Genomic DNA, 13968 nt, shown 5'->3' on the forward strand with positions numbered 1-13968 from the left:
GGGGTACAGGCTGACCAAATCAAATCCTAAATTCAAGTAGACAGTACTCAACTTAGGTCCTTATAAAACTTTACCTTACAATGTTTTCAATTCAATTGAGAACATCAGGATCTGCATTTAATTCTGTCCATTTTACCACTGGCTATAGGAAGTACTACAGTATAATCATTCTATCACATTTGGAGAAAGAATTGCTGATTCACATTCTAAGTTCTGCTCAGCCTTTAAAATCAAGAAAGCAAATTGTGTGTTACCTCTTTTGGCCATTTTATGTCTGTCCACCTTTGGAGATAATAATCCGAATGATGTTGTTTTCTTACACGGTGCTACATGGAGGGCTGGAACCACTGAAACCCTGTCACTTATATTCGTCAATGTTTTTTGTCCACTCAAACACTTTATGGAGGCACTAGGTGTCCCTGATCCTGTGTGCAATTTCCTGTCAGAAGCAGGAGGAGAGGGGTGAGCACCGCTCTTGGACTGTCGTTCCCCTGGCTCCCTCCAGCTAACAGAAGCAACACTGTCTGAAGTACAGGGGGACCGATGTTCATGAACCACCTTGCAGCAGGGGGAAGGCTCTGGCTGGGGACCCCCATCACAAATGGAAGCAGAACTTCCACTCAGGTGGCCAGACTCCTCCACTGTGACCTTCATGGTTCCAGATTCAAAGTTCACTGGATTCTGAAGTGCAGCCATGTAGGACTCCCGATACCTACATCTCAGTTCCTGGAGTTCCAAGTCCTGGCCCATCTTCCTCCTTAAACATGGGGTGCAGGGCTCCGCAGAAAACTTAATTGACCTGCCACATGGTATAGGATCTCCACAGACTGCTGGAGGGGACTGGACTGGCTCAAATGGAGGTGGCTCTTGCTTAGTCCACTGAGGAGCCTGTACTGTCCTATTAGTTTTGGGCAATGCTTTATCTGAAGGGTGGTGGCCACCTTTAGAAAACTCTACCAGGTCCACGTAATCCCCTTCCAAGTCTTGGTTCCGGCTGTCCCACGTGTTTGGCGATACCCAACCTATGGGCTTGTTGGTCGCCCTTGTCTGGTCCACCTTGATTAATCTCCCACAGTTACTGTCGATCAGTCTCAAAGAGACCGCTATGCCATCCTTGGCTGGAAGAATCCGGGTTTCCACAGAGAACCCAGACGTCTCTTTTTTTGAAGGCAAACGGGCTGGGACTTGAGGGGCCTCGGACCGCTCTGGGGTGGCCGGAGAGCTGGCCATGACTTTAGGCTTATCAATAAACTCTGGCGTGGCTACTTGAGCCCACGGCACTTTCACAATTCCCTGATCCGTGGACAGAAGGCAGGTATGCAGTGGAGGCCCATGGCGCCCCTGGTTGATCTCGTCCAGCCAGTCCCTGGTGAAGATGCTGGGATAGGAGGTCTCAGGGATGGGCGTTTCCTCCACCTCCTGCAGGTCCTCTAGAAGGCTCTTGAGGACAATGCGAGCCGACTGCTCCCTGAAGGGCTTTACCTGCAGGTAGAAGTCTCCTGGGCGCAGGAGGAGGGTGTTCACAGAGGCTAGCTGGATCACCACTCTGTCATGAAGACACAGGGGCCAGCCCTCACAGCGGAACAGCACATCAGAGTATGGAGCCTGTGGTTATACAGGAGTGGGACAAACATTACTTCAATGAAATACCTTCCTAGTAACTCAATCAAGAACACATTTGAATTTACAATGGGGAAAAGGGAGATGTGGGGGCCATAACCAGGTCTTACTTCTATATTCTTCAACAGCCAGACAGCCCTTCGGCCCATTTTTCATAAGGTCAGTACACAAGGCAAGGGTCAAACACTAAAAACGTTTCTAGTAATGGTTAAATCAATCCATGCTGGGACCAGAATGTATAAAGTGATGCTTTGTTCTTGCAGGCTGCCTATGAGGATCTGGCTGAACTGGTGATAGTATATTTCCTATATTGTACACTTGGATTCCAGGTTTAAACCCTAGAACCCTGGGGAAGGGGACAGACATTCCAACATCCCCAATTAAACAAATATTCTAAGGTACCAGTCCAAGAACCCCGCAAATTAACAGCAGGTGCCAGGGCATTGGACATGCCCAAGTGTTTCTGTTTGGATACCTGTTCTTGCTGCTTGGTTGGAATCAGAGCAAGTGTTATGTCAACTGTCTCTTTTCCTCCTTGATGGTGGTAGGAGGAGGGAGGCATGATGCTGGAGAAGGGGTTGCACTGAGGGGCCTGCAGCTGCTCCAGGCTGGTTTCTCCAGGCAGGTCTTACTTTTAGGCAATGGTTTTTGAAGAGGGGCATGCTGACTATTTACTACAAATGGTGCTATTCTGAAAATAGATGGAAATACTTTAATAAATGCTGTAGTGACACACTAAGGTATGTGTGGGGTGAATAAACATTTGAGATCTGTTTTGAAAACGTGGCCTAGAATGCCACAAAAAACACATTTCCCCACTCATGGATAATTAAGGTGCCCATTCATTCAGATTCAAAGCCACTATCTGTGGGTATTTCTCACTCCTTCTGGTGGCTGCTGATGTATGACTGGCCCTAGCTAGAAGCAGTTGGTTAGGGCCCCAGCAGCTCAAAAGCATCTAAAAAGATTTGGGGGAAAAAAAAAAAAAAAAAAAAAAAGGAACTTCTGGTGGCGTTGGTGTATCATTAGCCAAATAAATGTCAATTAGGAAACTTTAGTGCAGAAGACAATGGTTTTGGCCAGGTATGTTACAATATCCCCATAAAACCTTTTGAAGAATAGTCTACAGAATTGGCATCTGTGGTTTTATTAATCTGAAACAATGAAACAAAAGGAACTGAAACTCTAGCAGTTATTCTGTAAAGGAACATAATTAAAGCATATGACAAGTGTATACCCTTGATGACTGTGCCAATGCTTTGTGGCTGGTGCCCAAGCTAGTTACTATTACCACCCAGAAGATGGATCTATCTGTGATAAAGGCTGAGTTGAACTAGACTTCAATCCCACCTGCAATTATCCCCAAGCTAACACCACAAGAGGGGAATGCATGGAATACTGCTCCGTTTTCAGATTCATATCCTTGAGAATAAACAAGCCACTCTGCCAGACCACAGGCCTTTTCTACAGCTGTCTGCCTGCCCTCAGCTGAACATTTTCTCAACATTCAAAACCAGAGAGATCTCAGAAGTGCAAACAATAGTTTTATTCTTTTGTCTGTATACAGCGTCTTTTAAAGAAGACCTTTGTTCAAATGCTGTATCAAATAACATTAAATTTCAGATGGCTGTACACCAGGATATCAATCTTTGTCAGATGTGCATGGGTTTTTATGTATGCATATTTCAATTTAATACAGTAGGTCATATGATTGCAAGTAGAGAAGAACAATCGTAATCAAAAAGAGATCTTTCGCTCCAAATAATACAGAAATATATTTAATGTTGTCCTTTAATGCCTTCCCTATTAGCATTATGATATTATTTGATCAGGAATGTGAAAATGTTGAAATATTAAGGGAAAAACCACAAAGGCATATTTATGTTAAAATGTTACAGGAGAAATGTAAAGTAAAAAAGAAAAAGAAAAATCACAACGGGATGTCAAACAAAAAAATTATTCTTTGAATAATCATTTGAGTCTTTAGTTACATGAATAAACAAACAGTCTGGACTCTCTCAGAATAGGAAGTTCCCATGACTCAAATACTGTAGCTCAATTCCTAATGAACAGAGCCCCCCTGAGAGATGTGGAGTGTTTAGAGAAGGGGTGCAGTGGCAGTGGCAGGGAGCTGGTGTGCGAGTTACTCACGCAGGCAGCCTGCTGCACGCTCTCCAGGATGTGCTTGACAGGAATGAGGAAGTCCAGCAGGCAGCGCAGAGCGTCTCCTTGGTAACGACCCTCTATCACCCGGAAGAGCTGGCTCAGGACGGTGGGCGCAGTGGTGTCAAACGGCGGGTAGAGGGCCGAGAGCACACTCTGGATGGAGGTGTCCAACGAAGCTGGGTTCTGCAGAGAACAGAATGCAGCGTCAGGAAAGCAGAGAGGGATCCTGCCTGGTGCTCATTCAGAAACGTAATGAGGAACAATGCTCTTTTGGCTGCTAAAAGATGAGACCGACCAAAACACGATTAGCTTGTTGGATCCAGTGACCTTCTGTATTGCCAACATATCTTTCAATCTGAAATAGGCTAAACAAATATAAGCAGCATACTGATGTTAAACCCAAGGCATTCCAATAACCTCCACCGCTGAATCGGATACATGGTCACTTACAAAGTTACTCAGTTTAAAAATGCCAAGGCTGCTCTTTCCAATGCTGATGAAGCACACGTGATACAGTTAGTTACAGTAGTGCAGGTTCCACATCAGGGAGAGGCAAAAACAAGCTGGATTTAAAAACTGGCAGCATACTATGCCACTGTGTACTGTATCTATATACAGAGTAAATTAGACTTCTGTAATGTTACTATAGACTGCTACTTGAGTAGTTATCAGTAACAGGGAGAGTTATGAACAGAATCCCGGTCCAGACCTGACCCTGTGACCCGTCTTTCGGGCAACTAGGCTCCAAATTTAGCCGTTCCTGATTTAGAGGGACCGTTGACGTACCAGACCCCCCCTCTCCATTCTCAGTGCCTCTGCAAAGTGCACAGAGGGAACAGGGCCAGAAAAAACAGATTCTTAGACCCACACATTTCCATGTACAGTAAAGATCAGCAATAACTGGACTTTCTTACAAAGGATTTGGGGAAAATACTGTATTCTACTCACAAATATGTAACACACAGATATAGGACAGTGTAATCAATTGATTGCCATTGATTTATTGATCAATTCTGCAGTCCTTAAAATGCAATCTTTAAAATCCTGCAATGATTTATTTTGACAGCTGTGAAGCAAACAGAGCTACATGAGAAGGCGCATCTCCACTGGCCTAGCCTGGGTAAACACCATCTAAAATGAGAATAAAGTCACTCTCTTACAATGAGACTGTAAACACTTGATTTTAATCTGGGGGTCATTCACAGTCACAGCCACTCAAAGCATTGAGGTCTCAATAGGAGATTGACATACTCTTCAATCTCATGGGAAGGGCTATCCGTTACAAAGTCTGGGTAAAACTGCTTATCTTATCTTTAAATACCAGACTGCACCCTCAATAAAGAGATAATTTTCTTAACTGAATAAGCAGTGCAATGCTTTTAGAGCAAGAGGAATCAGAGGGTAAATGTGATGGCATCATTAAAGCATTGCACAGCAGTTGACATGAGCTGAATTAGGCATCTGTGCTTGGACACACCATGCATCGTTCGTTCCTTCAGTTCACTTACAATCAGGAATCACTGACAAAAAATTGAATCAAGCTGTGTGCTGCAAGTAATTAGTGCCGATTAATTCCAGTGAATCAAAGGGTCCAGATGGGAATACTTCTGCCCTTGCTGAAGGGATTGTTACAACAGAGGGAACCTCTCTGAACAGTCTGGCACGTCTTCGTATCCCCTTACAGAACTCTGCATGCATTTTATGCATAGTAAACGGAACACACGCCTACATTACAAAAACACACACCTTTCATAATGTGGTGCACCAGAGTTAAAAGGTTAGCATAACTAAACATGCACTGCATTGCTTTATCAAATTTGAAAAACTACATGTTAATGGTTAATGATCTTAAAAAAAATAAATAATAATTGGGTGCCTAATTTAAAGATGTTGTCCTTGCATGCTTTAAGACTGTACAATTTGTTTTTAACGTTCCATAAAATTACTGGAGGTTTCGTATTGATTTTTGACTAGTATATATTTAATGCCAAGTAATCTAACCCATTTTTTTTAATCAGTTGGCCTACCAAGCGAGCAGCTGCGACAGCTTTTGAAGTCTCTTTGCTGTTGTTCAGAGTAAACAGATGCTACGTGCAAGATGAAAACTCTTTCTTAGATCTTTCTGAATCAATGGGGACAGGAATTAATCAGCTCATTTAAAAAACTCATTTAAAATGGGACCCCAAGGAATCATTTTAATGAAGTTGTTTTTCAAATACATCACAATCTGACTTTGAGAACTAAAATCCCTTGGAATACAAACAATAGAAAAAGATACAGCTCACAGTTCAGAGTTACTGATCTGACCTCAATGGTGGTGTTTGTACAGAGATTAGCCCTTACAACAACTGCCAACAGTCTATTAAAGGAGCTGCTTTTAAGATGCAATAAGCATCTAATGGTAAACAAAGTTTAGCACTGTTGAAACAGATCTATATTAAAAAAAAAAAACCTCATTATCCAAGGCCACAAACTGCACTTAATGGCAATAGATTACAATTCCACCCATTTGGTAATGCCCTATCCCAGAAGATAAGCAGTACGCTTGGGTACCATAATGAGTTGCTTTAATTAAGGTAATTACCCAAAGTTTGAAGTACTTTCCAAAGCCTTCAGGCTCACCGGACAAGCTTCATTGAAGCTGCTCATTGCAGAGGCCTTGGTAAGCCGATGTGGCCAGCATCACGCCCGACTGCATGCAGCTCTCAGATTTGACCAGTAATTAACACCAGGTCAAAGTGCGGAGACCTGGATTTGAACTGTCAACATTCCACACTTCAAACCAGAGCCTGAGGCCAGGGCCCCCTAAAACAACAGCACAGGCTTCTGTCCTTCACAGCAGGTATCCCTGAGCACTTTACAGAACACTGAAGACACCTAAATGAGCCACATCTGGAACGCCAAGGAAAACAAACACATTGGGAGCCCGGTTTAAAAAAAAAAAAAAAAAAACACAAGATAGCCTTAATATCCCTGGGTGTACGTACAGTTTCAGTGTAGGAGCAAAGTAATAAAAAAAAAAAAAAAAAAAAAAACACCCAGACAAGTAGCTGGAAGGATATTCAACAGAATGACAGATTTCTTCATGTAGCCACTTGTTTTAATGCCCTGCAACTATTCTGTGAAGTCAAAGCATTTTAAGGAGGACCTTATTTAAATTTATTAAAACTGTATTGGTATTTAGATCCATCTCAGTTTAGATCAATTGAATAGATCTTCTTGTGCAAAACAAGCACTCAGCCACCCCCATCACACCATGCTGTGGTGTTGTTACCGTTAGAGAACACAAAACAAGGTTAACTTAGGCAGAGACAGTGAGCACAGATCTGCATGAAATCGACTGGAGATAATCCTGGCCCATTAAATAGCCTTTAAAATAATTCAGCCTTGTGAAGGGGGAGAGGTGGGTAGGTGATTCAGGCTATGAGTCAGGGCTCTTGTAATGTCTGGTAGGGCAGGCAGGCAGGCAGGCAGGCACAGAATGGGCCGACAGGTATCACACAGAGCCCCTGTTCAGTTAGAGATACCTGCATAGCGAAACGCCTCCCACAGCGACAGGGAACTGAAACAGCTGGCACTTTCAATGAAGCTTCACCTTTAAAACCAGCCCCCTTGGGCTCCTCACTTTTTGTCTGAACCAGAACTTTGATACCGAGTTAATGAATATTTCCTACACTGTACTAGTTTGTACATTAATCTGTATGGATATAAATTAAGTTGCTCTTCCTAGCAGGGTTTATGCTCACAGAAGGAAGGGGGAAAAATAGATATTTTTGCCATTTCATTCCGGGTAATCGTGATAATTGATTTGAAGAGGTGATCCTGTTTATAAGATTAAGTGTGATAACAAACATTAGCTTTTAAAGACCTCAAAAGTCTCTAAAAGGTACAGTGGCACATTTGTATATCAGAAGAACTGAGGGGGCACACAGTCTCACTCAACTCCCTACCTGACCGAAAACCAACCACATGACTACTCCTCAGTATACAGCACAGTAACCGTGTGTACCATAAATTAACTCTAAAGAAGAGTATAAACTATGGAATTAAGACAATCAATTACATTCAGAGGAGCATTCCCCCACCCCAAGTTAATTTCGAAGCAAATAGGAGGTCATTGGGTTTAACACATAAGAGAAACTTTCTCAAATTCTGTTTGCAAGTTAAATTATTATAAAAGACAATGGGTTGTATTTTCCCAAGAGTTTACTCCAGTCTTTAATGAACTCCTATTTCTTGAAAGGAGAAAAATATTTGTTGGCTTTACTAAACTCGTATCGAACACCTAAGTCATGTAATCTGAGGTATCTTCACCTCTCGGGTTGTTCATTTCACAGTTTTGTACACTGCTGTCGGATTTTAATTTTTCAAAAAGCAGGAGTTAAAGACTGGAGTAAATGCTTTGAATATATGGCCCAATTAGTCTACTGAGAACCACCACCATGTTCCCAATTTGCAGTGTGAGAATAAAACACCCCTCTGCTGTTTTCAGCTGGTAATCTTGGCAAGGCATACCACTTCCTTTCTTATTTATCGGGGGGGGGGGGGGAGGTCGCACTTATCCCAGGGACACTGTGGCCTTTGTCTTTCAGGTCTTAATAAGCTCTGAGACTTGGCAGAACACACACAATTCAATCATACAATTCAGCCACCGAAAAGCCCTCTCCACTCTGAATATGGCTTACTGAGGAAAATAAAAGGGGGCTCTTTTTTTTTGAAAGATTTTATTATTAACTGTTTCATCTCTATGATGTCTGGCAATGTCTTCCGTGTCAATAAACATCAAGCAGAAAGCTAAATGATGTTCTGATTTGCTTGAAGGCCAGATTCCTATTGAAAAAGGACAGAAAGTGGTTTGTGTCAAAGGTTATACTGCTCTCTAGCAAGGCTAAGCTACACCACACTTGCATGAAATCTGGCAAATAATTAGTAATCTAAACTCTCTCATATTATATAAAATCAAAAAGTAATACTGGAGAATAGAGTTCAAATAACTAACTTCCTAAATTAAAGAATGGTCAGGTATCCCATCAGAACTCTTTTCAAACAACCAAATAGCGTCGTCCTTGCTCCCCATGGTGGCATCACCTTCATTGATAGTGTTTTGGCAGGTGTTCAGCTGTGTCACAAGCATAGCCCTCATTTTCCAGTAAAACATATTAAAAACAGATTCAGAGCTGCTTTATCACCTGCATTATGTCCTTATTTTATGGTGCTGTGCATTATCTACACCCCTAACACACACTTGCATTCGCACAGGAGTCAAAGTCTTGGGTTTAGCATCAAGTACGTTATTATTACATACACACCACCTCTGTGAGAACTCTGTTGGATTGTCACCACAGATAAGTTCCTGTCGCAGTTTTTCTTGATCATCCATTTATATAGGAAATACAAAACTGGAAACGGTAAGTGACCCAAGATGGATAAAGTGTGAAGATTACCAGAGACCCGAAAAAACAAACAAACACACACATAAATCAGCAGTATAAAGAAGAAGGAACTGGATTCAAGGGGGGAAAAGCAATAATGTACCTTAATGACTATACCTGCATTGCATACTGTATATCAACACAGTAATACAAATCATGGGCTTGCAATACCAGCACATCCAATTTAGTTTACGATTATACTGTGTTCCTAAAAAAGAAGACATGCCTCATCACTTCTTTTCTCAATTTGTTTCTGCCGTTCAATCTGTATGTTTCAGCTCCTGGTTTGTGGTGCAGGTTATGAACAGTACTTCAGTGACGGTAGGTGTTTACGCCCTTTGGCTCAGCCTTAATAAGCATGTTAACGTCTAACAGATCTCCTTGTATATTAGGCATCTACAAATCAGCAACTCTTTCCAAGGGAAACAGAGCAGCTCACGCCTGCAGTTTTTGATGCCACTGGCCCAAAACGCAGCTTGTGCACTCCTGCAGTAAACAGGTTTTGCATCATGCCGACCACAACGTTGCAAAGCCCAGGGTTTTTCTGAGGATAAACTAAATGTCTTCATTTTTTGACAGGCCTGCATTTGCTGTCTGTAGCTTAGACACTTTTTTTTAGGAAACACCAAATGTCTTATTTAATTTCATGAATTATGAAGAAGGCACAAGAAGCAGTATTGTTCAGCTAAGCTGTGGCATTTACCGTGCTGGTCAGTTGTCAATGATAAGGGAGCCAAGTTTCCAACTTGGACTGAATGCTGTGCAAAACAGCTGTGTGTTACCAGAGCAATGGATTACTGGCTCTTACTGTAACTGGTTGGCTCCAAACCAATGCTGTCTGCCTTAGTACAAAAGGTTAACAATATCACAACTTTAACTTTCAGATATAGATACTCACAACAACATGCAATTGCACTGTTGTTATCATAATGGACATCGATGAATCAATCATGGGATTTAAACCATGTATAAACACTTGTTGCACTGCATACTGCTCTGAAGGGTTGTGCAGTGTCCTAATAGACTAAACTTGCACAATGGTAACTACAGCGCCATTTATAATGGCAGGACAAGCACCTCCTCAGTACAGTCCAGGCATGAGTTTTCAGATAGCAACAACTGCTATCTGAATGAACTGATGCACACGTTTCAACACATTCTCCTGAATAAAAACAGCTTTTCACAGACACAGAGCAGATTCCCTCGATTTCCTAGTATTTCAGTCTGAGGTTTTCCTCTTGGTCAGCACGTCTCCAGTATATTCTTAAATGCATAATCCAAACGTTTCCTTGAATGTCTTCATCAATGGGATTCAATGGCAAACTCTGCGAGTAAAGGTCATACTCAACGTGCAACAGTAAATAGGGCTGAACATTATCAGTATATCTTTAACTGCCTTGTCACATGCTGGAAGTTATTATTATTTTTTATTAGTTAGTTTATTATTAACTACATAAACAGCATTTAGTGATAATCACATCTGGCATAAAGACTAATCTAACACAGCAATATCAATGTTAAAGAACAGTGTGAACATTGTCACCTACATGGAAGGTCAAATATACCAGTTCATATTCCTGTATTTAATATATAGGTTCAGCACATGTATTACATACATATTTCAAATAAAACATATAGAAAATATAATTATTGCACTCACTCTGTCCCAGGCTTTCAAGCAAGATTACTTGTACATATTACTTATTCATCTTTCTTTGTTACAGGGATCAAGGGGACAAAGTGTTAAACCAGTGGCTGCCGTTGGTTATTCGACTATAGTTCGGTTTACAAATCCAGTACGAACCTCACTGCATAATCAGTAAAACATCTACTCAAATAACATGCTTTATGAAAAGATGATTGTTAATGAAGCAATGCTGTCAAACTGTTTTCATGTTTGAACATTCTTTCAAAACTTCAATGATTATTATTAGATATTCCATTTTCAATGAGCTGGAAAACAAAAGAATAATTGCTACCATATTACAGTAAAGAAAATCTACCCATTGCCCGATCAAATTACCTTCTAAAGAAAGAACATGTGTGTATTTCAGACGTCATTTTTGCATTGGTTTCCTTGCAGGATATCCTTTTCATACAGTTTTTCAGTCTTTATGAGCGAATACAAACATGGTCGCTTTTGCAAGCAGTGTTGGTCTGGACATTCAAATGTTTGTCACGGCCCAAGAACAATGCAAATGGCAATCATGTGGTTTCAACGTGTGCTGATCATGCATTTGTTTAGGGAGTGTGGATAGGGTGTAAGTATATGGAAGGACGACAGGTATGTGGATGCCCTGTACAAAAAGTAAAAGCAAAAAACGATAGAACCATGCTTCTTCCTGTTCTAGAATAAGCTGCAATCTTGTTTTCCGATTGCACCTGAACCACATGAAAAATATTTTCAAACTACTTCAACAGGTGAGTCATCTCTACAGATCCACTACAGCGTGCAATTAATGACAACAAAACAAATATTACCCTCTTATCTTAGATGCCCTAGATTACCACTTTAAAATCGCTAACTCCCTTTAGCAGTGCAAGACAGACTTCAACAACAGAGTGGAAAGACACGTTAAAAGTATTTCTACAGTAATTAAAAACACTGTATGAAAAAGCACTCCATGGTATAATATACAACAAGATCAAAATCTACTTTAAACTTAGTTTCTTTAGGTATTAATTCAGGAAATACAAGGAGGAAAAGAATCAATAGCATCTTCTGTGGAAGGTGATAAAGTCCAAGCTGCATGGCACATAAAAACTAATAATTGACATCGGTGACTTGAAGCATAACTCATAACTAATACCGAAATGCTGTTGTGAATTCAATTAAAGGGGACCTAGTTATTAAAAAAAAAAAATTGTAATCATTTCATCAGTAGTAGCTCTTTTAATATTTGCCAGACAGATTGATCGATCGTGCACCAGCCACTCCCCCTAAAACAGCAATATGTGTTTAAGAGCAGGTGCCACCTTGCATTCACACAGATAATTAAAACTTTAAAAACGCCTGTTACTAATGTGGAACTTTAAATTAAATTAGAAAGCTGTCTCGCAAATCTTTCAAGTGTCCTCCTATCAGTGTTTGAATGGATACCCCCAAGAGACAGACAGGCAGACTAGTTTGGCTTATCATGGTCAAAACTTTAACTAACCAGCTATAATTTGTTACCATATTTGACATAAGATAGAGTTAAGACAGAAAGAGCAGATTTTCTAGGGGAAAAACAGTCCAGTTACAATAAAAATTTATAAAAAAAATATATATGTTATCATCTTACACGGAGTACTAAATATCCTGTAAAAAAAAAAGCCATTTACCATCTAGATATGCAAGTCCAGTTTAACATGTTACTGATAAAATTAGTTTAAAAAAAACTGCAGTTACCATCTTTCCTAAGGTGCCTGAGCAATTCCAGAGAAGAGTGTCATCTTTCGTTCGTTCTTTCTTTGGCAATGCAGCTGGTAATCCTGTCCCGAGGAATTCTCTGAAAGTTGCCCCCAGGGCTAGTTTAGCCTCCACTCCCCCACAGATCAAAGCCCAGCACTGTGACACGGTCGAAGGGCTCTCAAGGAGCAGCAACTCAGGGTGCAAAGCAAGCTGACCTGGCCTGCCCCCATAGCTGTGGATCTCTTAGTCATTCACACACTGAACTCTCTGCACCAAGCACTGGAGCTGCAGCTGCCTGCTTCTTTCTGCAGGAGGTATGGCCAGTACTGAAAGGAGGAAGAGGGAAGGAGAGAAGGAAAGGGAGGGGGAAGAGAAGCACTTTCCCTTTCAGAGGAAACCCCCCTAAAAGGTTTGAGACCTCTCTCAGCTGCAACTCCAGGCCTCTCTAATTGCAAAACATTTCCAGAGAGGGCAGTGATTCTTCTGCAGTGTGTACAACAGGTCCCCAGGGTCACTTTCTCCACACTGAAGAGATTTGAAATCGTTAGTGGGTACTTGGATGTGGTATCCTTCTTTCTTTCTTGCTCTCACGCACTGCCTCTTCATTCATTCATAAGGTGAACATATGGCTCCATGTTCACCGGGCCAGTTTAGGACAGTTCAGGCTTTTCAACTCACAACCCAATGCATTCTGGTAAGCACAGTCCTGCTTCTCTTAAAGGAAAGAATGGTACCTGAGACAGGTAAAACGTACCAGAATGCACTGGGTTGCGAGTTGAAAAGCCTGAACTGTCCCAAACTGTCCCGCTGAACACGGAGCCATATGGTCACCTTATTCATTCACCAACCTGCAGAATCACCTTTCAATAAATAAAAAAAAAACACAACTCTGAACCAATCATGCGATCTAGTTTACAATGATGTTCTGGTACAATAAGCTCCCTCTTAATTCGACAGTATCTGGGCCAGATTCATGTTAACAGACACTTTCTTTAAAGGCTGCTTTTTAAAAGGTGTTTCAAAATGTCTAAACGGGTATTTGAGAAGCTACAGCTGTGCACGCACACAGTACTTCCTACACAGTTTTACACTATTCTTACAAATGTGCTTGCACAAAACAAGAGATTTGTACAGTAATACAACTGTTACTAGCTGTTCAGTTCACTTGAATATCTATTTACTGCCTTGCCGTGAATGGGAAAGAAATGTCTCAAAATAAGACATTAAAATACAAATCAAATGTATTTTTTTAAAACATGACAAAAAGGAGGCTTTACAAAACACTGGAGTGGGAGAAATGGCAAACATATTTGGGTGCTGCTTGGAGCAAACTGAAAATTAGATTTGCTCATGAGA

The 13968-nt window shown here is 41.1% G+C and overlaps 1 protein-coding gene across 1 annotated transcript in view; it reads right to left on the bottom strand.

The window, feature by feature from the left end:
- The window catches only part of LOC117964424 (uncharacterized protein KIAA1755-like), a 30663-nt gene extending 17734 nt beyond the window's left edge, over positions 1–12929 (bottom strand). Inside the window, exons 1-3 of the mRNA XM_059003491.1 lie at positions 12610–12929; positions 3772–3969; positions 255–1605 (exon numbers count right to left, since the gene is read on the bottom strand). Of these exons, the coding sequence (XP_058859474.1) occupies positions 255–1605; positions 3772–3969; positions 12610–12612 (1552 nt within the window). The 5' untranslated portion in view covers positions 12613–12929. The remainder of the gene's footprint in view (positions 1–254; positions 1606–3771; positions 3970–12609) is intronic.
- Between the last annotated feature and the right edge of the window lie 1039 nt (positions 12930–13968).

This window comes from Acipenser ruthenus, chromosome 29 (assembly GCF_902713425.1).
Source record: "Acipenser ruthenus chromosome 29, fAciRut3.2 maternal haplotype, whole genome shotgun sequence".
Classification (NCBI taxonomy): domain Eukaryota; kingdom Metazoa; phylum Chordata; class Actinopteri; order Acipenseriformes; family Acipenseridae; genus Acipenser; species Acipenser ruthenus.